Source organism: Chenopodium quinoa, unplaced genomic scaffold, assembly GCF_001683475.1.
Source record: "Chenopodium quinoa cultivar QQ74 unplaced genomic scaffold, ASM168347v1, whole genome shotgun sequence".
In the NCBI taxonomy this organism is placed as follows: domain Eukaryota; kingdom Viridiplantae; phylum Streptophyta; class Magnoliopsida; order Caryophyllales; family Amaranthaceae; genus Chenopodium; species Chenopodium quinoa.
The window spans coordinates 7,583,895-7,608,918 of NW_018743955.1; the positions used below are offsets into that span (position 1 = coordinate 7,583,895).

General features: G+C 34.2%; 3 protein-coding genes across 5 annotated transcripts; 1 reads left to right on the forward strand and 2 right to left on the reverse strand.

The window, feature by feature from the left end:
• The first annotated feature begins 823 nt into the window (after nt 1–823).
• LOC110689380 (probable pectinesterase/pectinesterase inhibitor 59) lies at nt 824–4,143 on the forward strand. The gene is made up of 2 exons (XM_021866159.1): nt 824–2,124; nt 3,131–4,143. Exons 1-2 carry the CDS (start codon nt 1,218–1,220, stop codon nt 3,820–3,822), a joined length of 1,599 nt encoding a protein of 532 aa, XP_021721851.1. The 5' UTR covers nt 824–1,217; the 3' UTR covers nt 3,823–4,143.
• A 32-nt stretch (nt 4,144–4,175) lies between these two features.
• On the reverse strand, nt 4,176–8,796 carry LOC110689381 (transcription initiation factor TFIID subunit 11-like). 3 transcript variants are annotated; one of them, XM_021866162.1, is made up of 6 exons: nt 8,147–8,796; nt 7,405–7,508; nt 6,571–6,904; nt 5,413–5,500; nt 5,147–5,246; nt 4,176–4,622 (listed from the first exon to the last, which is right to left on the reverse strand). In XM_021866162.1, exons 3-6 carry the CDS (start codon nt 6,894–6,896, stop codon nt 4,495–4,497), a joined length of 642 nt encoding a protein of 213 aa, XP_021721854.1. In that variant the 5' UTR covers nt 6,897–6,904; nt 7,405–7,508; nt 8,147–8,796; the 3' UTR covers nt 4,176–4,494. The 3 variants fall into 3 exon arrangements, with proteins under 3 accessions (XP_021721854.1, XP_021721853.1, XP_021721852.1); XM_021866161.1 differs by having other exon boundaries at nt 7,405–7,525; XM_021866160.1 differs by lacking the exon at nt 7,405–7,508 and having other exon boundaries at nt 8,147–8,785.
• A 7,474-nt stretch (nt 8,797–16,270) lies between these two features.
• Nucleotides 16,271–20,421, reverse strand: LOC110689382 (actin-related protein 2/3 complex subunit 2B-like). The gene is made up of 10 exons (XM_021866163.1): nt 20,212–20,421; nt 19,026–19,092; nt 18,508–18,715; nt 18,044–18,210; nt 17,833–17,910; nt 17,614–17,746; nt 17,176–17,267; nt 17,043–17,099; nt 16,851–16,902; nt 16,271–16,592 (listed from the first exon to the last, which is right to left on the reverse strand). Exons 1-10 carry the CDS (start codon nt 20,313–20,315, stop codon nt 16,360–16,362), a joined length of 1,191 nt encoding a protein of 396 aa, XP_021721855.1. The 5' UTR covers nt 20,316–20,421; the 3' UTR covers nt 16,271–16,359.
• Between the last annotated feature and the right edge of the window lie 4,603 nt (nt 20,422–25,024).

The following is a 25,024-nucleotide window of genomic DNA, read 5'->3' on the forward strand; positions in this document are numbered from 1 at the left end:
ATTCCTCTAATCATTTCTCCAATTTTATAAAGTAAATTTACTTTGTAATTAATTCAAAGTTCAGAAAATACACTAAGGTTAAAGACTCATTTCAAATTAGTAACATTATTTACACAAAATCACCTACTAAACCAGTACAAGCCCTACTTTGAATTGTATTAAAAGCAAATATCAAAGATTTTTGCATATATTTATACATTACTCTAAAGTCCAAACTCGAATTTCGATTTCTCCATATATATGAACACTTATAAATCTCATTTTTCGTAAGAAGAGCATATGAGTTATCCCTTATTTTGTGGTATAGGATCATTATGCTATCTCCAATATTCACCAATTATATAAGAATAATTTGTTTTTTTAATTCCATAGACTTGATAAACTAGGGTGTTATATTTTAATTATAGAAGAAATCTTTAATTAGAGTGTTGTATGTGTTCCAGTGTTCCCCTTCTATTATCATTTTGATTTGAGATTTTTGTATACATAACATATCCTTCATGTAGTCTGATTTAAGCATGTTCCAATTTACTGAAAACTACTGTACTAAATTGGTTAAGGCTGGATTGAACTGAATTGTTTATGAGAGAAGGAAATTAAAAACTGAACTGATTGGAGTTGAACTAAACTGAACTGAATTAAAATAAACTGAACATAACAGATCCTTATATTAATTATTATTATCCTCTCCTCAAATCTAAATCACGCAACAATTCCAATTTTTCTTGTAAAAACCTCCGATGGACATGAAAAAAGAAGGAGAAACATTAATGCTAGGAATTAATGCTGCCTTTTTAAACTTAATAATACAGTAATCTACCACTAATTAAAGTTATGACTAGTATTACAAAAGGGAGAGAGGTATGAATATTACTAATGGCAAATGATTATTATAATTATTGACTTGTGCAGAACTCTTTGTGCATGAGCAAAAACTTACGTAAAGAAATACATCATTCATCACATAAAAAATTGCTAAGACATGAGTTGTTTCTGACATTTTATTTTTTCCATAAAAACCACTTTGCTACCCAAATTATAAAAGAGATCCATTGTTTAAATCAAAGCATAATCAATACTTGTATTTATTCAACTATTCATAATTTCTTGCATATATTAGTTATATAACCAAACTTCTCCTAGAGATCTGAGTCCCTCTTATTTCTCCCTACAAAAAACACACCAAAAAAAAAATATATGCCCTCCAATACAAGAAAATGGTATCTCTAAACTTCATATTCCTCTCCTTAACCATATTTGCCTCTATAGCTTGTACATTCTCCGAGCCCGAGGAAGCTCCCCTTGATGATATAAACAAATGGTGTGACACCGTTCCACACCCCAAGACATGTAAGTACTTCATGGCTCGAACGCCAGGTGCGTTCGAGCCAAAGCAGAAGTCCGATTTTAGGAGAATGATGGTGGAGGCGGCCTTGGACCGTGCCATGGCCGCCCAAAGCCACTTGTGGATGTGGGGGGAAAAGTGTGCAAACCATAGTGAGCGAGCAGCGTGGTCTGATTGCATTAGGCTTTATAGCCACACCATAATTCAACTTAATTACACCCTCTATGGTTTGACCAGTAACTCGAGTTTCACTGAATTTGATGCTCAAACCTGGCTTAGCTCCTCCCTCACCAACCTTGACACTTGTATGAGTGGGTCCCAAGACATGAACGTCACATCATTCATCTGGCCCCACGTCTCGTACAACGTGTCTGACCTAATTTCCAATGGGTTAGCCATAAGTGAAGGCCTAATTGAAGAATTTGTCAATGCTACTAGTAGTGGTAACACAAGCGAGTACCCTACTTGGATGAGGCATGAAGAAAGGAAGTTAGTGCAAGTGTCTAGGAAATTGGCAGTCAAGAAAGCTATGTTCGTCGTGTCTAAGGACGGTTCGAGCCCTTATAGGACGGTTCAATCAGCCATTGATGCCGCGGCTAGGAGCCGTATAAGGGGAAGGAAAGTGATACATGTTAAAAGAGGTGTTTATAGGGAGAATATATATGTTGGACCATATAACGATGATATAATGTTGGTTGGTGATGGAATGAGGAATACCATTATTACTAGTAGTAGAAGTGCTCGATCTGGTTATACAACCTATAGTTCTGCTACCGCAGGTATGTTACATCATAAACTCATCTCCTATTTTATAATATGCTTTGCATTAGCCAAATTATGTAGAGTTTTGGTAGTATATACTTAGGCAATTAGCAATCTATGTTACATGAACATGCATGCAATATGAATGAATATGTTAATAGTATGATTGTAGCCATTCTCCATAGAGCTTGTCTCGATCCAATAGTAGGGTTAAACTAAGTTCGACTTCAGGTCTTTTATTATACTCTTTTCTTCTCATCACTCCAAATTCTAAACGGTCTGTGTTTTAACAAACTTGAAAACGACCCTTGATAACAAGTTGTTGAACAGGCTGGACTCGTTTAATTATGGTACATTATCGAAAAAACACTTAACTAGATTAGCCAAGTGCTTAATTAAACTTTATACTTTAGCAGTGTTACTCAATGTGTAGTGATTGTGATCGATCTATTAATTTTTTAAGGTGGGGCTAGATTACCATCTAATCCAAAATTAATAAAAAGGGCCATTAATGACCAAATACTTTATGATTACACAATATATTCCTATGAAAAGAAGTCAAAATAGAAGATCTAGATCTTAATGTATACATACAATTATTTTAAAAGTTTGTGTATTTAATGGAGCATCAATCATTGACCATACTTTTAGTGACTTGAAGCAACATCCTGCTATGTCTGACTTTTTCATAAGTACTTAATTAAAGTACTTGTTCATCATTTACATTTGATTATTCTAAAGTCAGTACTTTCTCAACCATTTGGTACGGTGGCCCTTGTGCCAAGCAACAATTCATGCTACCATTAACTTGTTCATGTTATTATATATCACTGTTTTTTCTTGTCCCATGATATGTAACAAGTTTATACTTCATAAGTACAAAAAAAATGTGAATATGTTGTGAAACTGTGATTAATAGAGAACATTGTATGATATATAGTCGAATAATGAACAATAAAAAATGCTAAATTAATACGTACGTTATAGTAAAATTTAACGATTTTTTTATTCTTTGAATTGAAGGTATCGATGGACTTCGATTCATTGCTCGTGACCTAACCATTCAAAACTCAGCCGGGGCGCAAATGGGCCAAGCTGTGGCATTGCGCTCAAGCTCGGATCTTTCAGTTTTTTACAAATGTGCATTCCTAGGATACCAAGACACCCTATTTGTACATTCACAAAGACAATTCTACAAAATGTGTTACATTTTTGGTACAATTGACATTATTTTTGGAAACGCGGCTGTTGTATTCCAAAGTTGTATGATCTATGCAAGGGTGCCAGTTTTAGGCCAAGCAAATGTCATCACGGCCCAGGGTCGGGTTGACCCAAATCAAAACACGGGGATCGTGATGCATGGATGTCGGATCATGGCAGATGAAGACCTTGCAGGAAAGATCCGAACCGTTTCCACGTACTTGGGTCGACCATGGCAACAATATTCTCGTACAATCATCATGAGATCATACATGGGTCCGTTGGTTCACAAAGCAGGGTGGATGCCCTGGAAGAGTGCAGGGTATTTGAGCACCTTATACTATGCAGAATTCGGTAATTTTGGGCCTGGTGCAAGGCTTCGCAATCGGGTCAACTGGCCAGGCTACCATATCATCACTAGGCCTAACGCAGTCTCACAGTTTAGCGTTGAACGCTTCATCGCGGGGCGAAAATGGCTGCCTGCAACCGGTGTGCCCTTCAGTCCTGGTGTTTAAACCATACAATAGAGTACTAAATTATTTTGCTTGGCGATTAATTTCTCATTGATCATATTCATATTAGTGCAGAAACTACTACCCAGGGATAATTTTTACTCCCTTTCCTGTTTGAGTAATTATTTGAAGATTGATCAGGTAGTAATATTTAATTGTTTTCTGAAACTTGTTGATTTATACATATTTAATTCATGTAAAAATAGAGAGATTGGAGGAAATAATTTTAGGGCTACATTTTCCTTTGCTTCTCATTTCTTCAGTATTTTGTATTTTCAATGGTAAGCATATCAGAGTTTGGATCATGGTTTGGATTAAACTTATTGTACAACTTCGAGGCATCACCTGGCCGGAAATGGACTGAAATATAGATCTCTTTTTATTATGTAAATTGCCTTAAGCCCTTAACACAATTGGTGCACCAATCAACTGAAATGCACCGTGCAGACTGCAGTCTGTACTACTGATACAATAATATACCGTGTACATAGTTATAAAAACTTAATCATAACATTTCAATGAATTGCTTTCAGAGAACAGAAATTTGAGGTTCTTCAACCTTGTCACAAATCTAAAAATCTACAAAATTTCAACTACAGAAAAGATCCTAATGACAAATAGATGAAGGAATATTAACAAGAGGATTTGCAGAGTTGCCCTAGGGTAATAAACACCTTAACGGAAGAGCCTTGGAACTGATCTTTTAGGTACTTTGCCTTCCATCTTCAGCCTTCTATATGATTCTCGTATGTGGCATGGCCTAATGGGGCCAGAATCCTTTCTTTCAGACATCACTATTTTAGCTGCACACAGATGCGGTACCAATCAATAGGCAGCAACAATGTATAACCCACAAAAGTTAAAATCAATAGGCAGCAACAATGATATATTGCAAATTAAGCCTGGAATCCCAAGCTGTATAAATAGTTTATATTGCTTGTCGTAACATTTAAATATATCTTGGTCAACAAAATTCAGGATGCAAGGATAAGAGAATGCATGAAAATTTTGAGTAGAAGTCGTTAAACTAGTTGGGATTTATCAATACCTTGAAAATTAACACCCAGCCTTGAGCAAACTAATGGAATGGTTAATTACACATTAGCCACACCTTCATGGCCTCATATATGCAGCATATTTAAGCCTAAAAAAAGAGACTTTCTTGTAGTTTCTATTACTATAGAGTATAGAATTTATAGACAAAAGTTGAAATTAAGATTTGACAATACCAAAAGTGCTCCATAAACTAAATAATATAGTGATAAATTTCTCAAGGACATACCATTCCAAATCGCACTATTTTTGCCTAACAAATTAGAATGCATACCTGTCTCAACAAGCTCCCCAACAAACATTTTTGCAATTCCGGATGCAACAATGGACATATGTACAGAGATCTTCTGACTGCCTGTAATACTTACTAGCAACTGCATTGAAAAAACAAGAAGAAAAATATACATAATAAAAGTTAGCTTGACAACGTTATTCAACAGAGTGAGCTTCTCTGTGCTCCCACACCTTTATCTATTTGTATTAAGCAACAAATTTCCCAAGACTAACATAAGATAGCAGAAACATGTGAAAGAGGTATACCCTTTTCATGTTGGATCTCTGGAAACCAGACCTCCGAAAAGATTCATATCTGCTCATTTGCTCCTCTGTAAATCGAGATAAGATGGTCCTGAAAGTAATTTTAACAGTATAGTCATTCATGAGAAATTACATCCAAAGTGCATCAAATTTACGGAGTATCAACTTGTCTTTGTTTATGTGCAATGCAAAGGATTTCAACCATAGAGACACAACATTAGCAATGAAAAGAAATGAAACCAATCATATGAATTGATGTTTATGATGAAGTAATAAATCTTCTAAGAGGTCAAGATACAGCAATATACACAGGGAGGAGAGAAAAAAGTATTTTTAAAGATATTAAGAAATACAGATTAATATGAAAAAAAATAAAAATCACAAGTATAATTCTTGGTTGAATATATTCTCCCTATAAATTTTTTGGGCAACTATTTACAAGTATTTATACTCCGTAACTACTTATGGATTTAAGGGCATTAAGCCACAAATTCAACCACTGGATTGGTGATCGTATACTCACACTTCTATAGAACTATAGAAGAGGTCAGGGGTTCACGCCTTAGTAGGTAAAACTTACAAGAGCATGCAACACTCAAATATTATTTATCTGAAAAAAATATACTACGAAGTATAATGCATAAGCAAACAGATGATATGAGCTAAAAAACGGCTTCTCGATTCTCATTACACAATGCACACTATACTTCCTCTTTTAAAAATAGGTAATAATATAAAAACTTGTAACTCACACCCTAAAAAAGTTAAGCCCAATGGCCCCAAATTGAACAATATCTGTACAAGACAGGATCCAATCAACATATCAACAACTCAGCAAAGACAAAACCCATTCATAAGTACCAATTTTTATGTTCTCCGCATGAAATTAATACCGATATTGATACAGATGAGGCACCACTCAATTAAGATGATACATATGAGGCACCACTCAATTGAGATGATAAGTTCATTCTAAAAAATGCTAAATCAGAAGTTCATACAGTCATGTTCAATAAAATGATATATTGAAGTGGGTTTTTTGAGCTCTTTTTTCAAACAGCCAAAACTAATGTATACTCGGTATATATAAGGATGGTATAAAAATGCAAATGTTAGTGAACAGGCATATAGTATGGTGGCAAAGCATTAAAAATCACATACTGCATTTTGGCCATTTTATCAGGGTCACCACTAGATGAGAGCTTCCCGAGCTCAACATCCATGTTGTCTTCCTCCTCATCATCATCTTCATCTTTGTTCTTGTTATTGGGTTGAGTGACCCCAGAAGCTAGTGGAGCAGCTGAAGTTGATGCGACATTAGGATGAGCTACAAGTTCCAATCCCACCTCATCCTCGGGTTGATCAGCATCGTTGACAGTCGCAGCAGCGTCTATTTGGGTTTCAGTATCATTGACTGCAGCAGGAGACTCAGGTGGTGATTCCTGCTCTACAAATGCTGCTTCGAAAGGATCTTGTGACTGCTTCATTCTACGCCCTAAATCAACAAACGAAATCACATAATTAAACATACTTGAAAGGTTCAATTTTCGGGAAGAGGTTGAATTTTATAGTTCAATCCTAACATTAAAAGGTTCTGCAATACATCAGCAACCAAATTTGATTCAATTATCACATTAGGCTTGAAAAATCACATAGTTTATGGAGAACAGGCACATTTGTTTCAATTATCAAATTAGTGTTGAAAAATCACATAATTTTAGGGAGAAAAAGGCACAATGGATTCAATTATCAAACTAGGCTTGAAATAATCACATAATTTTAGGGAAAATTTGATTCAATTATCAAATTAGGCTCGTAATTTTCTTCTCTAGCAACATAATGCTCGTTATGATCTTTCAGAAACTTAATAATTAGAACAAGTAGTCCAATAATTCGAACCCTAAATTTACTATACTAACTATTAAATTAGATCAACGATAAACCCTAGATTGTGAAATTGAAATTCGATGATTACAAAAAGAAACAGCAACTTACCTCAAAAGTTGATTCAATGGAGGATAGAAATGTAAAAAGGCGCTTCAATGGTCCGAAACTGAGAGAGAAGTAAAGACAATTCGGTCTACGTTTTATACTCGTACCTGTAAGAGTGTAAGGGCTACTAAGGGGTGTCATTGACCATGCACATTTATCCTCCTTGCCATTGCTAGAAATTATGACAAAGGCCTTAGTTTGGTACTGACATATTCATACATATTAGTCTGGACTATAGACAGCCTGTTTTCACAAGAGTTCTGAATGGGTTGAACAAGGTTTTGAAATAATATGCTTACATGAGCATATAATTTTCAGCTAGTTGTTTGAAAATAAATTTGTTTCTAATAGAATGCTCAGAGGTAAAAACATGTTCATTACCCTAAATCTTCCTAGTACTGAAACATAATTAGTTCTTGTTGTTGTATATTTGTGGATTTGTGTTTTATAATTTGGGATTTGGCTGCTCATATTCACTACTCGTAGTTATTTTATATTGTTTCATCATAATCTATCTGACATTACTAGCACAAATAACAACTCCAAATAACTTGCAAAATCAACAAATTGACAAAAAAAATTGACAAATGTAGAGCAATACTAACATGCAGGAACAAATTGACAAAAAAATCAACAAATTGACAAAAAAAATCAACAAATTAAGAGCAAGGATTTGGAGAATCAACAAATTCTTACAATCAAAAGCTTAATCTGACTTGCAATCTGAGCAATGATTTGGAGATACCTGAACGACTTGCAATCTGACCGACTTCGAGCAATGATTTGGAGCGAAATCTGACTTGTAATCTGACCGACTTCGAGCAATAATTTGAAGCGAAATCTGACTTGTAATCTGACCGACTTCGAGCAATGATTTGGAGCGAAATCTGACTTGCAATCTGACTGACTTCAAGCAATGAATCAGAGCAAAGAATCTGAACGTAGCGAAGAATTAGAGCGAAAAATTAGAGCGAAGAATTTGGAGCGAAGAATGGGAGCGATTTAGGGTTCATACATTTTTGGGGGTGAATTAGAGGGAAGAATTCGAAATCAATTTGGGGGTTTAGGGTTCATCATTTTTGAGAGGAGAGAGACTGAGTGAGCGTTTTTGTGTTAGAGATTTTTTTTTTTTTTTTTGACGGGATATGAAGGGAAGAGATGACTGAGTGAGGCGTATTACTTTTGTCTTTGGGCGTATTATTTTAGTTCAACGAGGGCAAATTAAAATTTCGCCCACTTTGCTCTATTATATTAGAGGATAAAAACTAAATTCGCCCTCTTTGCTTTGAAATAAAAAGGCGAAATTAATTTTCGTCCTCTTTGTTATGTAATAAAAGGGCAATTAGAGCAACTTCAATGGTAAGCTAATTGTGAAATTAGCTTGTCATGCCACTTAGGATTGCAAAACTAATCTACCTTGTAGCTAATTAGTCCCACAATGGTTAAGCTAATTTTCAATAATTTTTTTTATTTATTTAATTTTTTTTAATTCCCACAATTTGCTAAGCTAATTAGCTTAGCTAAGCGAATAGCTTTGCCCAGCTAATTTGGTAATGCAATTCCAATGGTTAAGCTAATTATATATTAGTTTCATAAATTACAAGCTAGTCCTAATTTTACACTATTGGGTATAATTTTGCCCTCCTTGATAGAAACTAACAAGGCAAACTATAACTCGCCCTCTTTAACCGATTAAAATCGCCTTCTTTGATTTTTTTCTTGTAGTGCTGGCTAAAAGTTTAGCTTTACTTATTAGTTATTATTTTTAACTTTTTTCTTTACTTTTAAAACTGCCTTTATTATTTTAATGTCACATTTGAACTTTTGGCACTATTAGCTTGACATTTGGACTTTATTATTTTAATTGTAATACTAATATAAGTTTCTTTCGAAAAAAAAAAATAAAAAATAGTATTAAGTGGTACGATTTACAGTTTATTGCAGCTATTCGTCTTCAAATAAGCTGGAAATAAACAATAATAATATGATTAGGATGAAAATAAGTATCTACTCTAGATTATAGATACCAAAAACATTGAGGAGCTAATAAGGTAGGGTATATAATTTTGGGATTGACAAGATAACTATGATTTTGGTGATGAGATGGCTAATAATATTATTTTTTTTCGTGTATGTCAATCCGTTCTATTGTTTTGGGTATCACATCTATGCTATTAGTATGGAATTATTATGAGAAATTGGATATGAATTGAGAAGTACTTGGACACCTGTAAAAGGAAAGGACATGTACACGAAAATACACTATCTATTTACGTGACGTACAATATATAATCTATAAGTACAATATACGAATAAGCCGCGATTTACTACATTAAGGAGTCAAGGCATAAACAAAATTAATGAAAACGAAAACAAAATCATAAACGTATATATACTTGACCTTATTTATAGTTATAAATATGTGGTGTATTCGCATAGGAGTAAAATTTTATTGTTAATTGGATGTTCATATTAAGGACTTGTTCTGATTTAACTAATGAAATGAGCTAAACTGAACTGAGTTGAATTGAATCATTTATAAGAGAAGAAAATTAGGAACTTAACTGAAACGATTGGAGTTGAAGTGAAATTAAGCCGAAGAGAACATGCCTTTAATATATGCGTGTATCTTATCTCTTGTCGCATTTTGGCATTCATGGCTTGGATAGATGATCGATGACATGAGCATAGCTACGGATGTCAAATTGAATATTTAATTAACATAGTTTAATTCTTCTTCTTTTTTTTTAACAATTTTGAACTCACACTTTGAAATTCTTGGATATAACACTGCTATTACGGAGTATTATTGACGTGCTTTTGGTGATATGGTGATGATTTAAATTATGTAGTATGTAAGGGCTAAAAATGTTCGATTAATCACTGAACCGTCCAATTCCTTTAGTCAATACGATCCGAATCCAATGTCTTTGTAGTGGCAAAATAAGCTCAGGAATATAATTTCATAAATCTGCAAAATTAATATCAATTCTATAAAAACACTAGAAAATATATATTAGTAATAAAAATAGCTATATAGAGCCAAAATAAGCACAAATATGATCATGGAACGGGAATAAATAAATTTATATATATAATAGACTGATCATATGTAATAGCTAAAAACAATAATGGTGATAATGTTTAATTTTTTTTTTAAAAAAAAAAAAAAAAAAAAAGAACAAAGTAATTAAACTTTTCTCAACTCGTGACCCAACTCAATTGATAGTTCTATCGTCAATGTATACTTAATACTTACATGTATAAGTCACACAACTTGTTAAGGATACTCTGTGATTGGACTAACCCCAAACGATGCGAGAAGTGAAATGTGTTGATATGGCCCAGTATTTTAGTAACAGCTTCCTTAAGCTCTTCTCTTGAATAATCTCCCCTATTAAGGCAAGACATGATAAGATCATCTTCATGTGCTTTGTTGCTAAAATCATCACCATCATCATCGCGTTTAATGGCTCCTTTGTCATAATAGTAAAACCAAAGCCATACATCTTTTATGGTGACACCACTAGACTTTAACTCCAATTCATTATACAAATAACAAAACTTGCATCGATATAATTTATCTTTATCTTTATCTTCATCTTTGTCGACTTTATATAAAGTTAGCCTCCCATTACCGTCTTTGCTCACAACTGATGTCAACCTAGGGTGCTGATAAAATGCCTTTCCGCTAGGATTGATTTTCATGGATGGAAATTGTGTTAGAATTGTGTTAGCATGGAGCTTCAAGCGCCTCCATGTCACGTCCCCTCTTCGAGTAGTCTCTTGGTTCGTGACTGGCCATACAACCGGAGCACTTTGATTATTATTATTTTAGGCAATTGGTCTTATATGAACCCGGTCTACAATAAATTATTGTAGACTCAAAATTTGACACTTTCAAATAATATAATCACATTCTGGATGATAAAATCGTTTTTTTAGATTATATAATTATCTTTTTATGAGTCATATTTTGAATTACATAATCTCATATTAAACCATTTAATAAGATTATATAATTATCTTTAGGATGATAAAAATTTAAAAATCATGTTTTGAATGATGTAATTTACTATTTGATACTTTTTATAATGATAAATTCACTTTTTGAGTTATACATTTACGTAACAGTTTCGAAATGATATAATCACTTTTGTAATAATATAATCACATTCGTAGGTATACAACAAGGTTGGGTCTACAATAAGTTATTGTAGACCGGGTCTATTCTAGTCTTTGTAAGTTTTAGGAGCAGCTTTTCATTGGTATTCTTTTTCGCAGTTGTGTTAGGAGTTAGCATCTTTATTGTTTTTCATTAGTTTACTAGCACAATTATTCATATCTATTACCTTTCAATAGTTCTTAGGGCCTGTTCTCATATAATTATTTTCAATTCAGTTCAGTTCAGTTAATCTCTAATAAGTTAAGTTCAATTCAACTCTTTGTTGAGAGCTTGAAAATGGAGGAGAGAGAGAGGAGAGAGAGAGTGAGGAGAGAGAGAGAGTGAGTGAGGTCTCAGATGATTGAAAAAAATGCGAAAATGATGTGAGCGTAGATTCCGCTGACAGTTATCGGGGGTATTTATATTAATCAGCCACGTGGCAATTCTAGATCATTCTCTCTTGTATTGTACTAATAACAATAAAATAAAAATAGTAATAATAATAATCAGAGTTTTTTTTCCCTCCTTTTGGTTAATTTTCGTTCACATTTTATTTAATAATTGGTATTCTGGTTTTGACGTTTAGTTGAATTGCTTAAGTTAAATCATTGCAAATATTATCATTTTCTCTCTCCTCTCTCTCTTAAGATTCTCAATCATCAAGCCCGTACCTGGCAGGGCGGCCTCCCGGGGCCCAAGAATAAGAAGCCCAATGTTAAAATTTGTTTCATAATCGAAAAACATAAGTCAAACCCATTATATTTCTTCAAATGCTCCATGTAATCTCGTATTCTCGCACTCCGCATCATTGAAAACAAAAGATTTTCGTTTTAAAAAAAATTACTCCAAAACTTTATTTGACTCCCTTAATTCACTTCAATTCCTTAATAATCACATCAAAATTTCCAATTTCCCAATATACGGAGTAATTACTTTAACCCATATTCAAATCCAATATATCATGAGGAGAGAGAAAGATAACTACGTACTATAATTCTATAAATAATGTACAAAATATAGGAGGGGGTTAGAAATTGAAGATTGAGAAAATGATAAGAAAAATGTTGAGCAGATCAATAAGGAAAACTTTCCATTCAAAAGCTTTTAGGAATTCATCATTTTTTGAAACAAGATAAGTGCTCATATTATTAAATAAGGTCCAATTCCGCCAAAGTTGTTATACTTTAAGGAAAGGAACATAAACGTACAACTTCAACATTGTTTCCGGTGTCACCTCTAGCAACTAGATGAGCCACCGTATTAAATTTACGGTTAACATGAGCAAAAGAACAATCATCAAAGAGCAACCTATCTTGTGTAATATCATCATAAATAGAGTAAATTGGAGACACACCACCACCATCCACATTCACAGCTTGAACCACATTCCAAGCATCAGATTCCACTTGGATCTTAGAGAAGCCGAGCCTACATGCTACCTGTAAAGCAAAGCGGACTGTCAGAGCTTCAGCACACTCTGGAGACGTTGAATGGTTTTTTCTTATAGCCGTAGCAGTAATAGATCCCTGAGCATCCTTGCATACTACCCCCAAGCTTGCCATTCCCATTGTAGGCACATGAGCATCAGTATTGACCTTAATATATCCAATTGGAGGGGAAGACCATCTCGTCACACTTGTTCCAGACTTCCAGGACCAGGCATCACAGACGACTTGAAGACACGCTGAACATAGGAGTTATACTCTGAAACCCGCAACAACCATGACAGGATGTGAGCACTCTCCTTCGAACACAACAAGGTTCCTACACCTCCAAGCCGCCCAAGGTTTATGCACACTCAACTAACATTATACTTCCTCCGTTTTTCTTTTATTGCACCATAAGGACTTTTACACTATTCACTTAATCTTCTTTGACCATCTTTTGTGATTTATCCATTAGGAAAAACATAGTTATGTGGGATCTAGTTACATTCGTCTTGAAATCTACTTTTCAAATATTAATTTTTTAAATTTTTTACAAAAGTATAATTAAATATATTAATAGTCAAAGTAATGCATAAAAGAACATATTTACCTTATTTTTAACTTAGTTACCTTTAACAACATTTGGCTGATTAGCAAACCTTTGGTCAAAACACCCCCAATTCGGCAAACTCCTCCATTAACATGATCAATCGTAACAACGATCAACCATGTCAATAACCCTTTTTCTTACAATTCTGCCTTAATTTCTTCAATTGATCCTCAAAAACACAAACATTCTTACACAAACCATCAATTAAACAGAGTCATGGGATCACTTGCAACCCATTTCTCGACGTTTCTGTTCATCTTTCCAGTTGGATTTCGTCGCTTGTATTCCTCTTTCTCCCTCTTCCTCAAAGATCCTTCTCTTTACCGCTCAAAACCCTGGTTTTTCATCGACCCCAAATGGAAAAATTTTGACCTTTATGCCCTTCTAATTGCCCTACCCATTGCTGCTTTATCTGACCTCTTTCTTTTTCTCTCTTTTTCAGGCCACCCCTCTTACAGATTTTCCTTTCTTCAACATGGGGCTGTCATTTTCTTCTTCTGGGTACTTTTAATTCTCATTTGTTTGAGAGAAATTCATGATTTTGTGGTTATTAATGAGAGTTTTTTGTTTCTTTTATCTGGGGTTTTCTTTTTGGTTGAGTATTTCATCAATGGCAATGGTTTTACTGGTGTTAGCAGCAATGTGTATGATTTGCTTGGTAATTTAACCCTAATTTGTGCCTTTTCTTGCTTGTATTTGTCGATTCGGCCTACCGCCTTTTTAGCTGATTTTTTCCTGTCTAGTGGGATGATTTTTAAAGGGACTTGGGTTTTGCAAGCTGGGCTGAATTTGTATACTTCTACATTTGGGTTGAAAGGTTGTAAAGAGGTGTCATTGTTGCCTAATCAAATGAATGTTGATGTTAAATGTGATCTTGATGAGGATAGCTTGAGGGGTATTGCATTGATGAAGTTGTTGTTTGTGTGCCATGCCATTGTGGTTATCATTGCTTGTCTTGGTTTGTTTGGATTGTTGTCATGTAAGGAGAATTTGAGATGTGGTGAGGGCAGTGGACCGTTGTTGGCGAAAATCGAGTCTCACAGTATGTCAATGCAGCAGCTTCCTGAATTTGAGCTGGAGTAGTGGTTCTTGTTCTTATATCTATCTATCTATGTTGAGGGAAATTGAGTTGCTGTGGATAGGAGATCAGTGGAGTGTTTCTTCTCTGGAGGTAGATAACCTAAAAATTTTGTGTAGCTTATAGTTTCTGTTTTGACAGAGTTTACTATCATTAGGATATTTTTGTTTTTGTTAATGTATACTGTAATAGTAATGTATTTAACATCAATAATATTATAATTTATTCATTAATCCTTTATCTTGCTATATTTCTTGATACAAAGAGGTTGTTCTGCTAATATTGTACAATTTTTTTTTTGTTATGTAGCAATTTATGCAAAATACATTTCGAGTCTAATCTTTCTGTGACAGAATCAGTAATTGAGGATAAAATTTATCTTCGAGTGAAGTATATATTTATGATGTTACAAATGGGAGGCGCCAATGCACTAATACCAATTCTGTGTGTAACTGGAATGCTTGGGGTTAGTTGTTTTATTAATTTCATAGAGAATTGTTTTGAACATTCATGGTGTCTGCTAAGGTTCTGGAAAAGTGCCTTTGTTGTCCTGGCTATGCTGTGATTGCTGTCCTGTGGAAAAGTAAATGACAAACTATATGCTTTTATGAAGCTTAGCTATTACTCCCTCCTCCCGAAATCAACTGCTGTGTTGACAGATGTGCTATCTGAATATGTAATGACTAAATCTGCGGTAGTGTACAAGAATGGAGCACTGCTTGTGACTGGTAGTTTGAATCATGGTACTGATAGGTTGAGATGGTACAGAAGGAAGAGCTGAAGATTGACAGATCTGAGGTGATAAGTTTAGATGGGTCTGAGTATGATTTTTAAAGATAGCTTGTTACTCAGATGACTTGAAGTCTCTCAGCAAGAGTGTGTCAATAGACTCAATAGGGCATGACCAGGAACAGGAGACAACATTCATGTAAAGCTTGGAGTCTAGCGCTCTAGTCTTCCACTCACAAAAGGCATATGTCAAACAGGAGAAGAAGAGTCATAATTTAAGTGGTATGGAGTACTTTCCATAACTTTGGATGCTAATTGTTGATATCAAGAAAAGGTAACTAATTTTCATACTTCCGAGATGTGATGCTGATAGATTCCCATTATTATTTTCGTTGATCATCTTCCCCAATAATATAGCATAATCTATGCAGGTACGAGTAATGATTAGTAGATTGTATTCAAGATGATACAATTTGGCATCATAGTAAAGTGTGTTCTGTTGAAATTGCAAGTAACTGTGGCTGTTTTTTTTTTCCTTAACTCAGTCTTTAGCAATATGTTGTTAAATGGTATTGGTGTATATAGATCTACAATTCGATCTTTAAGCAACTTATTTGAATAGAGTGAAACAACCATCTCAATTTAATGTTGATTTTAACTTCTAAGTATTTGGATCTAAGAAGATGTAAAGGAGGAACACAAACTGATGTTGCTTTTCTGATTTTTCTGCAGGGCATCATATTTCTGATCTTTGTAGTCAGATAAGTATGTTATTCAGTGCATCTAAATTTACATGAGCATTTGTGGCTACAGTTAAAAAGTATGATGGAGAGTACCAGAAGCTGCTTGGTGTGCCTTCAGCTGTGGTAATCTGTCAGCCTCTGCCCATTAACAAGCTGCTAACTGGTTCTTGTGCACCCATAATTCACTGATGAATACTTGAATAGAATTACTCTAATCTTGTATATCTGTTTGCAGAGTGAAATTTAGGGGCACATAACCATTGGGGCCCCCGAATCTTAATCTGATGGTGGATTCTCTTGATCTTTCTGTTCAATTCACCGAATCCATGAATTCTAATCCGGTATCTTATTCTCTTTACCTTTCTCTTGAAATCACCATATTGTTTTCTGAGTTTTCTGAATCTTGTAGAGTTGACGGGCTTTATCTTCCAGCCACATCCTGCATTTCCATATTTGCATGAATTGTTATTTCTTGTGAACTTGTGGTATCAACTTTTTACAGCTTTTCATATATAACTTAATTATGGACTTACTCTAGAATGTTGTATTTTTACTTGTTAGTACTCTGTTTAGACTTTTTTGTTTGAACCCTTGAAGTGGGCAATGGGTGTCAAGATTGCAGACTATTTTATAGTATTAATTTGGTTATACTTGAGGCAAATGAAAGTCTTAGATTTTGACTCTATTTAAAACATACCTCGAACCTGTTGTTCATGATCATCTTCTTCTACATCTGGTTTATACAAGATCTGCAACCAACAATGACAAAAGAAATGATCTATTTTTCAGTTTAACTGCTTAAAAGGATTAAAAGTTTGCAAATAACTTGGATAAGCTAGTGAGATGCTGGAAGAAGTAGGATATAGAGCAGTGGTTGTAGAGTCTCTACCTTGACCAAATCTCCCAACCTCTGCCTCATCTTTCTTTGTATGGATCCCTTGGTGCTCTGCAGCAATCCTTTCATTAAACCAAGATGTGAAATTGCTGTTATTAAAAATAGTAGGAGCTACTAAGAGTAGTACCTTTATATAAGATTTGACATAGGTGTAGAAGTTCAGCAAATTCCACACAGTACTATCTAGTCTTTTGTCATCAACATGGCGTGAAAATATGTCTGCACACGAAAAGTTGGTCATCAACTAATTTTTCTAGTCCAGCCTGGTAGTTGAAGAAAGAGTGATAAGGAGAGGCAGTATTACTTTCTGACTTAATAATGTTGCTGTTTGTTACTAGTGACCCATATACATATTAGCTAATTAGGAGATGTACCTGTTACTTTCTGGTTAGAGTACCTCGATATGTGGCTTTATTCTGCTAATCAACTTTCATTCTATCAAAAATTTGATTCCTAAGTCCTAACTGTGTTTTCTTTTCATCTATATAGACAGTTTTTTTAACGTCACTATCTACTTTAACCATGTAAAGCAAATTATATAGACTTAGTATGAAATGGTTGATACCAAATGAGACAAATCCTCCATTGGTGCTCAAGTCTTCCATGAGCTCTCCTCTCAACTCTGGAGGAGGAATAGGTGACCATGTGCATGGAGGTGCTTTAGCAAATGCCTCAGAGTTTCCAATGTCCATGAGGTCCTGTTATAGAAATTATCATCATTTGGATGATCGACATGAAGTTATGTTTAGGATATGATGTAAATTATGGTGGTTGAGCCACAAACCTGGAAGAAGGACGTTGCTATAACCACATCTGAAGTTTCTTTGAATCTCATTGGGAATACAACAGTAATCTTCTGCGGCTGTCAAGCACATATATGTCATGCATCAAACACAAAGCCCTACAATGATCATGATGCTGTTAAGTAGAGAGGGCAAGGATGTATTTCTTGTTAGAGTAAACAAGAACATTTGATCTAGAATTGCTGTTAATACCTGTCTAATGACAAAGAGGGGCTCTCTTGGGTGATATATACACTTGATTGGTTTATAATTCCCTTCCGGAGCACCCTCTGAACTAAAATTTCGGAGCATTTCTTTCAGTTGAGAGCTCAATATTACAGATGCTACTGCAGCAATCTCCTTAATTATCTTCAATCCAGCTGTACAAGAAATATAGGAGTGTGCTCTATAAATTAGATCAAATTGTTAATGTCAAGCTTACTCTTGCAATCTTTTCATTGTCCCAAGCGAGAAATGCATGGATAAAGTGATTTTAAATGTAGCATGAGATCTTTTGTTGCTGTGTAATTTACTAATTTAAAGAAAAAAGAGGTGAATCATTTTAAGCACTACAAAACTTTGCTGATTATAAATTTCACTTTGTATTTTCTGAGCTTATATGTTATTCTGTTTTCCGTTGTAGAAAATTTATCTGCAGACAGTTCAGAGTTGCAAACCTTTGCCTTGTGGAATATTGGCAGTATTCAGCTGTAATGTCAATTGGTATCCATCTCTTGCCGTGTTTAGTATTTCTACCACATTAGGACTTATATCCTTCACCCTTTGTATAGTGTAAGGACACAGTCCTTGTGATACCAGTGTTCTGGGGGAGAGTATTGGAGTCGAAATCGACAAATAGATGTTTTGCGGATCTGAAGCAGTGGTCTGTCAAACAGTGAATGAGATATTTGAGGATATTGTACATCAAGTGTAAATTTACTCTTGAAATAAACTCAACCAGGAAAACTTCTGGCATTATGAGAAGTGTTTCAGTGGAACATTTGAGATTATGTCCTAGTCCTTATTGTATCTTCCCTCTCATGTCTTCTGCTCGAGAAACAGTATACTTCGTACTTCTTTAAGGGATGCAGCTCAGAGGGGGTAACAGATTTCTTATTATGATTCGGAATTGCTGATCCGTAGAATGAACTTGTGTATCGGTTTGAAGTACAAGTCACAGGGTTTTGAAGCTTACCTGAACATGGTATTCCACAGACCCAAACTCATATAAATGATGATCAATATCCACTGGCTTTTGATCTCTGTGAAAAAAGTATGATCAGCTACAATTCTACAAAGTATTTTATTTCATTTATTAGGCCCAAAATACTTCTCAACCCAACTCTCATTTCTGAGGTCTAAAACAAGTTTTTTTTTGGAAAGAACTTGACCCATTTTAAAATCTGTACTTCCTATAATTTTATTTGTTATTCATAATGATGTTACTACTATTGTCTAAACCACTTTATGTAGTGATGTTGCCAAGACATGCATAATAATTATCAACCTTGAGTATTTTGGAGTGTATCTTGCATGTTTTGTGGTACATATTCTGCTGCTGGGCCAACATCTCTTTTCTTCCTCTCCTTTCTTCTAATATCTAGTCGCATACTCAGATAGTATGCGAGCACACAGTTTGCTTGATACTCCTTCCGTCTTTTAAAGATTTCTCTTCTTCAAGGAACGGAAGGAGTAAAAAAATATCTTGTTTGCTTGTCTTATGCGTATTACATATTCTATCTATTGACAAATATCTCTTAGAAGTTAGGACTATCTTACTAGTTATTGGCGACTACAGATGTTATGAATAGCTTTCTTTTCTCAGGTAATCTTGTTTGCTTGTGCTTTAATTTAGGGACTTGGTACTAATTAAAGTGTTTTGTGGTGGTCCAAGTTTATACTAATTAAATAGGTTGCTTTCTTATAGCATACATTTTATATGTTAAAGCATTTAACAATAAATTTGTACACTTTGCAACACAACATAATATATTGACTAACCTACATAATTATTTGCAAGTCTTTGACATATTATGTACCATTAATACTTGTCGTCGTTAAAGATAGAAATGATTCAATTGAACCATGCCAACACAAGTCCCCCTAGTAGGTCATGCCTGGGCCTCTTGCTTGGCATGGCACAGATCACTGGAGAGCTTGCGCCTTGCGGCCCCATAATCAATCTATAATGTATCTAAAACAAGTACTTAATATGCTCCACATGACAAAATCACCGGGCCATGAATCGTGTTACCTAAAGTCTAGTGATTACAGCACGCTGACTTGGCTTGACCCACAACCATTTTAAAAAGCCACAAGTGGCATATGAAGCATTTTAAACAAGATTTTATCTTAAACGAACAATTATACAAAATTCTTACCGGAATAGCTGAAGCAGGATTTGTTGTAATGCAGGGGATGAACGTTCAAAGCAACCATTCTTAAGCTTTTTACTACTACCGCCATTAAACCCGAAACAACCCATCTTTAGCTAAACTCTCTTCCTTCCTTTCCCTTCAATAATAATCCTCATTTGTGTGGTTTTATGTAAGATGATGAAAATGAAGTAAATGTGAGTGGTGACCAACTGAAGTAGTAAGTGGTTTGGTTTGATGAGTGTCTTTTAAGTTATAATCATAGTAGTTAATCTTTGAAGCAAATTAATCTAAGCTAGCTAGTGTCACTCCATCTTGTCTCAATCATTGACCCATTGAAAGTTAATGTTAGTTAAAATTCTTAAAATAATTTATTAAATACAACTTAAGTCATATGAAGATAAGATATCTAGGAGTAACTTGAGACCAACTATCCAAAAAAAAAAAAAAAACTTTAGGATTAGGAGTAGTAGTAGTTAGGACAATAGGACCGAACATCATATTGTATTAAGAGTTAGCAAGTGTGGACATGTACGTGGGTTTGACATAACATTGGTTTAACCTAATATTGTACAAGAGCCATGTATTATGCGTAAATATTATTTTCAAAATTTAATAGGACATGTGCACGATCCATTGGTCCAAGTATGATGTATCAACCTAATCTAACACGATACGAGAGCCAAGACGTACATGAGCCGGCCTAAATGACACCTACTTGACATGGCACGATTGTTTCTTGGCTTGATACATGCAAATAATACGCTGGCCTAACAAGTGGACTTGCACGGGTTGGCTCGTACACAACTCTAATCAAAGTCACTGTTAATTAACCTTTTTTTTTTACACGGTAAGATACAGGGGGGACCCTTTCTATTACAGGAAGGGGTGGGGTGAGGATTGAACCCAAGTCACTCTTAGGAGAGATAGAGGTAAAAATTGTCCCCCAACTCCATGATCCTCAATTAACTATTGGATTTTACGCGTAAATGATACTGTAGTTGTTAATAGACTATACAATACTCCAATGTCTGCACTTTCTACAAATCTAACAAAAGAAGATTCCAGTTTTCTACCACTTAGCCGACACTAACAGACTGAGGCCTCATCGTTGATTAAATGTAGTGTACTCTGTAGTAATTATGATACTAGGTGCTGTACCAATTTTATGTTTGCCCCATCCTTGAGGGAATAAAGACATTTGGTACGGTATACACTCCTGCTACTGGACGGAGTTAATTACGCGTTTCTTAATGTCCGTTTGTCAATGCAATAGTTTAACCATTATTAATAAGATATTTATATAAAACGAATTGTAACCTGCCTATATACATTATAAAACGAAGTATATAATACTATAATAGATTAATAGCATTATACTATATTCTTTTTAACAAAAGTGGATGATTTAAGTTTATAAGCAAGACTCCAACACGTAACCTTATTTTCTTACACTAGTGTCTTACCACTATGATACTCCGTACATCATATATTATGTTCTCTTTTGCTATCTGATCTTAGTAAATTTCCTTTCAAACACTTTTTAATACATACAACTATACGTATAGATTGCTAATATCATGAAATGATACAAGGCATGCTTCAAACCTAAATACTACTTGTAGCTAGTTTTATTTTATTTTTTTATTATTATTATTATTTTTAAAGATTTTAAAGATAAGTAGATAACACACTTTAGGAGCAAATAAAAAACGTGATTTTCACTAATGACTAAGATATAAACAAAATTCGATTTCCAGGGATAAGTGGATAACACCTCAAAATTTACCAAGTAAACCAAATTTACCAAGTCAATTGTTGAATGAATCATCCTTTTAAAAAAAAAATATTGAATATTTCTTTTATTGTTTTGTGTAGCAAGAATAAAATACAACTTTAAAAAAAAAAAAAATCTTTAGGTGCTTAGCGGTGACTTGATAATTATTAAAAAAAAATATTTATATTGTATATTTATAAACAAATCATGCACGGGACAGAAGGCTAGTTCAATTTATAATTTATACACCAATATTGATTACTCCAAATATGAAATAACATTCTAGTTCGAACCAAATTTAAAGTAAATTGCACCAAATATGACTCAAACCAAACCCGATTTAATCCGTACCAGTTACCCCATTATTTAAAAATCTTGATTTGTGACACAAAAAAAGAAAGAGTGGGGGCAAAATCTGTTGGCAGTAAATAGTTGAACAACAAATGCAACAACAACAACCGTTGAATCGTTACACCAAAGCTAGATCTAGAGTCAAGTCATCATTATCAACATTATGATTTAAGAAAACCAAACAAAAATTATTGTGTATTTTTACAATTACAATACAATTTCCAACCAATTTCTTCTTTTTCTTCCAAATTCCTTAATTCTTAAACTATATCTCTCTTTCTCTCTCCTATCCATCTCTTTCTAAAATTAATTGCACTCTTTCTCTCTCCTCTTCTCTCAAAGCTTTTAGTGTGACGGTTTTTTTAGATCCCTCAACTTCTGCCCCAATTCTTTGTGTCCTTTTCTTGAAAGGTCGTTTTATATTTTATTTATTGAATGAATTTATTTTTTATGCATATTTTTGTACCTAACCTAATAACCAAATAACTTGCCAAATTTAAGGTAAAGTTGATTTGAGCATACTGGGTTTTTGTTTTTCTGCATTGATATCCTCTTTTAATCATCTGGGTACTTGAAATTCTTCATTTTTGATGTAAATTTCAATATTTTTAGGGCTATAATTAAGGGGTTTTGGTGAATTTGATCTGGGTTTTTTGTGGGGATTTTAGTTTGTTCATGGCGATATTTTGGTTTATGATTATGGTATTTAATCAAATGGGTACATGAAATTTCTTCCATTTATGTAAGAATTTGAAAATTTTGAGGTTTTGATTGGATTGGTAAAGTGAGGGTTTTTGAAAATTTGAGCTTAGGTTGTTAAATTGTTGGTTTTACAATGGATTTGAATGGTGAAGAGTCAAAAACTAAGCCACTTATTAGTAGCTTGAAGCCTGAAAAGGAAGCTACAGAAGGTGTGGAAGAGGATGATGATGAATCAAAGAGATTGTTATCGCCTCGAAATGGCGAAATTGCAAACGGTGATTCAAAGATAAAGAAAGTTCAGTGGAATGATACTAATGGTGGTAATAAACTTGCTGAAATAGTGGAATTTCAACCAAGGTAGTGAGGCATTTCTAATCACTTTTTATCTATTTATGCAATCTTATGGTTTTACCTTATGTTGTTTTTGGATAATGTAAATGATGTGATAAGCTTGTAGAATTGGGATTTCGATTTTCGGCCTAGGTAGTGCATTGATAATCTCTGTATGTATATGTTTGTGACTATGATTTCGATTGAGGTAGTTATGCATTGATGATTTTTCTATGCCATTCAGTATCTGTGATCTTATGCTATACAACTATACAAGTATATGTTTTTGGTGTACAATTGTTTTTTTTTTGGTTTGTAAGCTTCGAATTTCGCCTTAAAACAGACCTTTTGGTCTTGAAATGGAGGATAGGAATCGTTATTGCAGTTTTTTCAAGTAATAAGACATATAAGATGAAAGATCAGAGGTGTTAGCCTTGTGCTGAGATTGTTGTTACTACTTAATTTCGAAATTGGGATTGAATTATCGTTTTGGCTGTTTTACAATGGATATAGATGGGATTTTAGTTGGGATATGTGTTTAGTCCATTTTAACAATTATCCCTAGGCTTATCTGCTGCAGGTTTGGTTTATCCAAAGTTCAATGTTTGTAAAAGAAGATTAGCTAAAATTCAAACCTTACAGGAGTTACAGAAATGAGTATTACATGTCAGACAGACCTCTAGCAAAGATTGCTGTAGCAAGCTTCGTTAAGTGGATAATGGATTGGTTTTGGTTTGATTTCTGTTAAATTAAAGTGGATACTTTGGGTGGTAAAGTTGGAATTTTTATTCGGTGAGGGATTTTGCTGGCTTATTCTTCAATTGCTGTAGCAAGCTTCATTAAGGAGGAATTAACTTGTGTTCTAAAACATATTGAACCCGTAATTCTCATCAAGTTGTATTCTAATACGGAGTATTCAAAGTTAGGAATTTGTCTATATTGTGCATATCAAAAATTAACTTTTGGTTGAGGAAAGTGAAAATGAATAAGTATAATTTTGCTAGGTATAAAATTAGATGTGTGAAATAATTGTTTGATGTTGTGATTATTGCGAATGAAAGTTTTAGATAAATGTCTGGACTTAAAGCTACAATGCCTTCAAGCAAGGAAAAGGATTAATGTTAGCTTTAAGTTTCACCACCTGCTTCATATCACTCAAAACAGATAATACAAGCCTATGAACCCAAAGATTTGGTTACTTACAAATAAGACAACTGATATCAATCAAATGATAACTCTTTTCCTCTTGGCTAATAGTAGGGAAAAAAATATATATATAGTGCTGATATTAACCAAGCATTAGCAGCAGCCCTTTCAAATCATTGGATACTGGAAGTTTGTTGAAAAATTATATGAGTTTATGACTGTTATTTCATTGTGTAATTGATATTTTTGGACTGGCTCTACACTATAATTCCCTTGACTTGATTTATATCAAAAGAGGGACATAGCTTAACTTGCGATATTTTCCTCTATGTTTGGTAGTAAAGCTAAATGCAATATATGCAAGCATGTGTTTGATGGTAGGGTTGCTGAACTGGGTGTTTGTCTGGAAGTGTCCAATCAAGAAAATCTGAATTGACATCAACAGCTCATCAATAACTTCTAGAGGATTTTATAGCCACTATTTGCATTGTTTGTTTCTTGGCCGGGTGCTTA

Coding starts and splice junctions, on each gene's coding strand:
- LOC110689380 (XM_021866159.1), top strand. CDS start 1,218: ATGGTATCTCTAAACTTCATATTCCTCTCCTTAACCATATTTGCCTCT. Junction 2,125..3,130: donor CTATAGTTCTGCTACCGCAG/GTATGTTACATC, acceptor TTTGAATTGAAG/GTATCGATGGACTTCGATTC.
- LOC110689381 (XM_021866162.1), bottom strand. CDS start 6,896: ATGAAGCAGTCACAAGATCCTTTCGAAGCAGCATTTGTAGAGCAGGAA. Junction 5,501..6,570: donor GATAAAATGGCCAAAATGCA/GTATGTGATTTT, acceptor AATTACTTTCAG/GACCATCTTATCTCGATTTA. Junction 5,247..5,412: donor AGAGATCCAACATGAAAAGG/GTATACCTCTTT, acceptor TTTTCAATGCAG/TTGCTAGTAAGTATTACAGG.
- LOC110689382 (XM_021866163.1), bottom strand. CDS start 20,315: ATGGGTTGTTTCGGGTTTAATGGCGGTAGTAGTAAAAAGCTTAAGAAT. Junction 17,911..18,043: donor CCCTCTTTGTCATTAGACAG/GTATTAACAGCA, acceptor TGTGCTTGACAG/CCGCAGAAGATTACTGTTGT. Junction 17,100..17,175: donor ATGTCAAATCTTATATAAAG/GTACTACTCTTA, acceptor GGATTGCTGCAG/AGCACCAAGGGATCCATACA.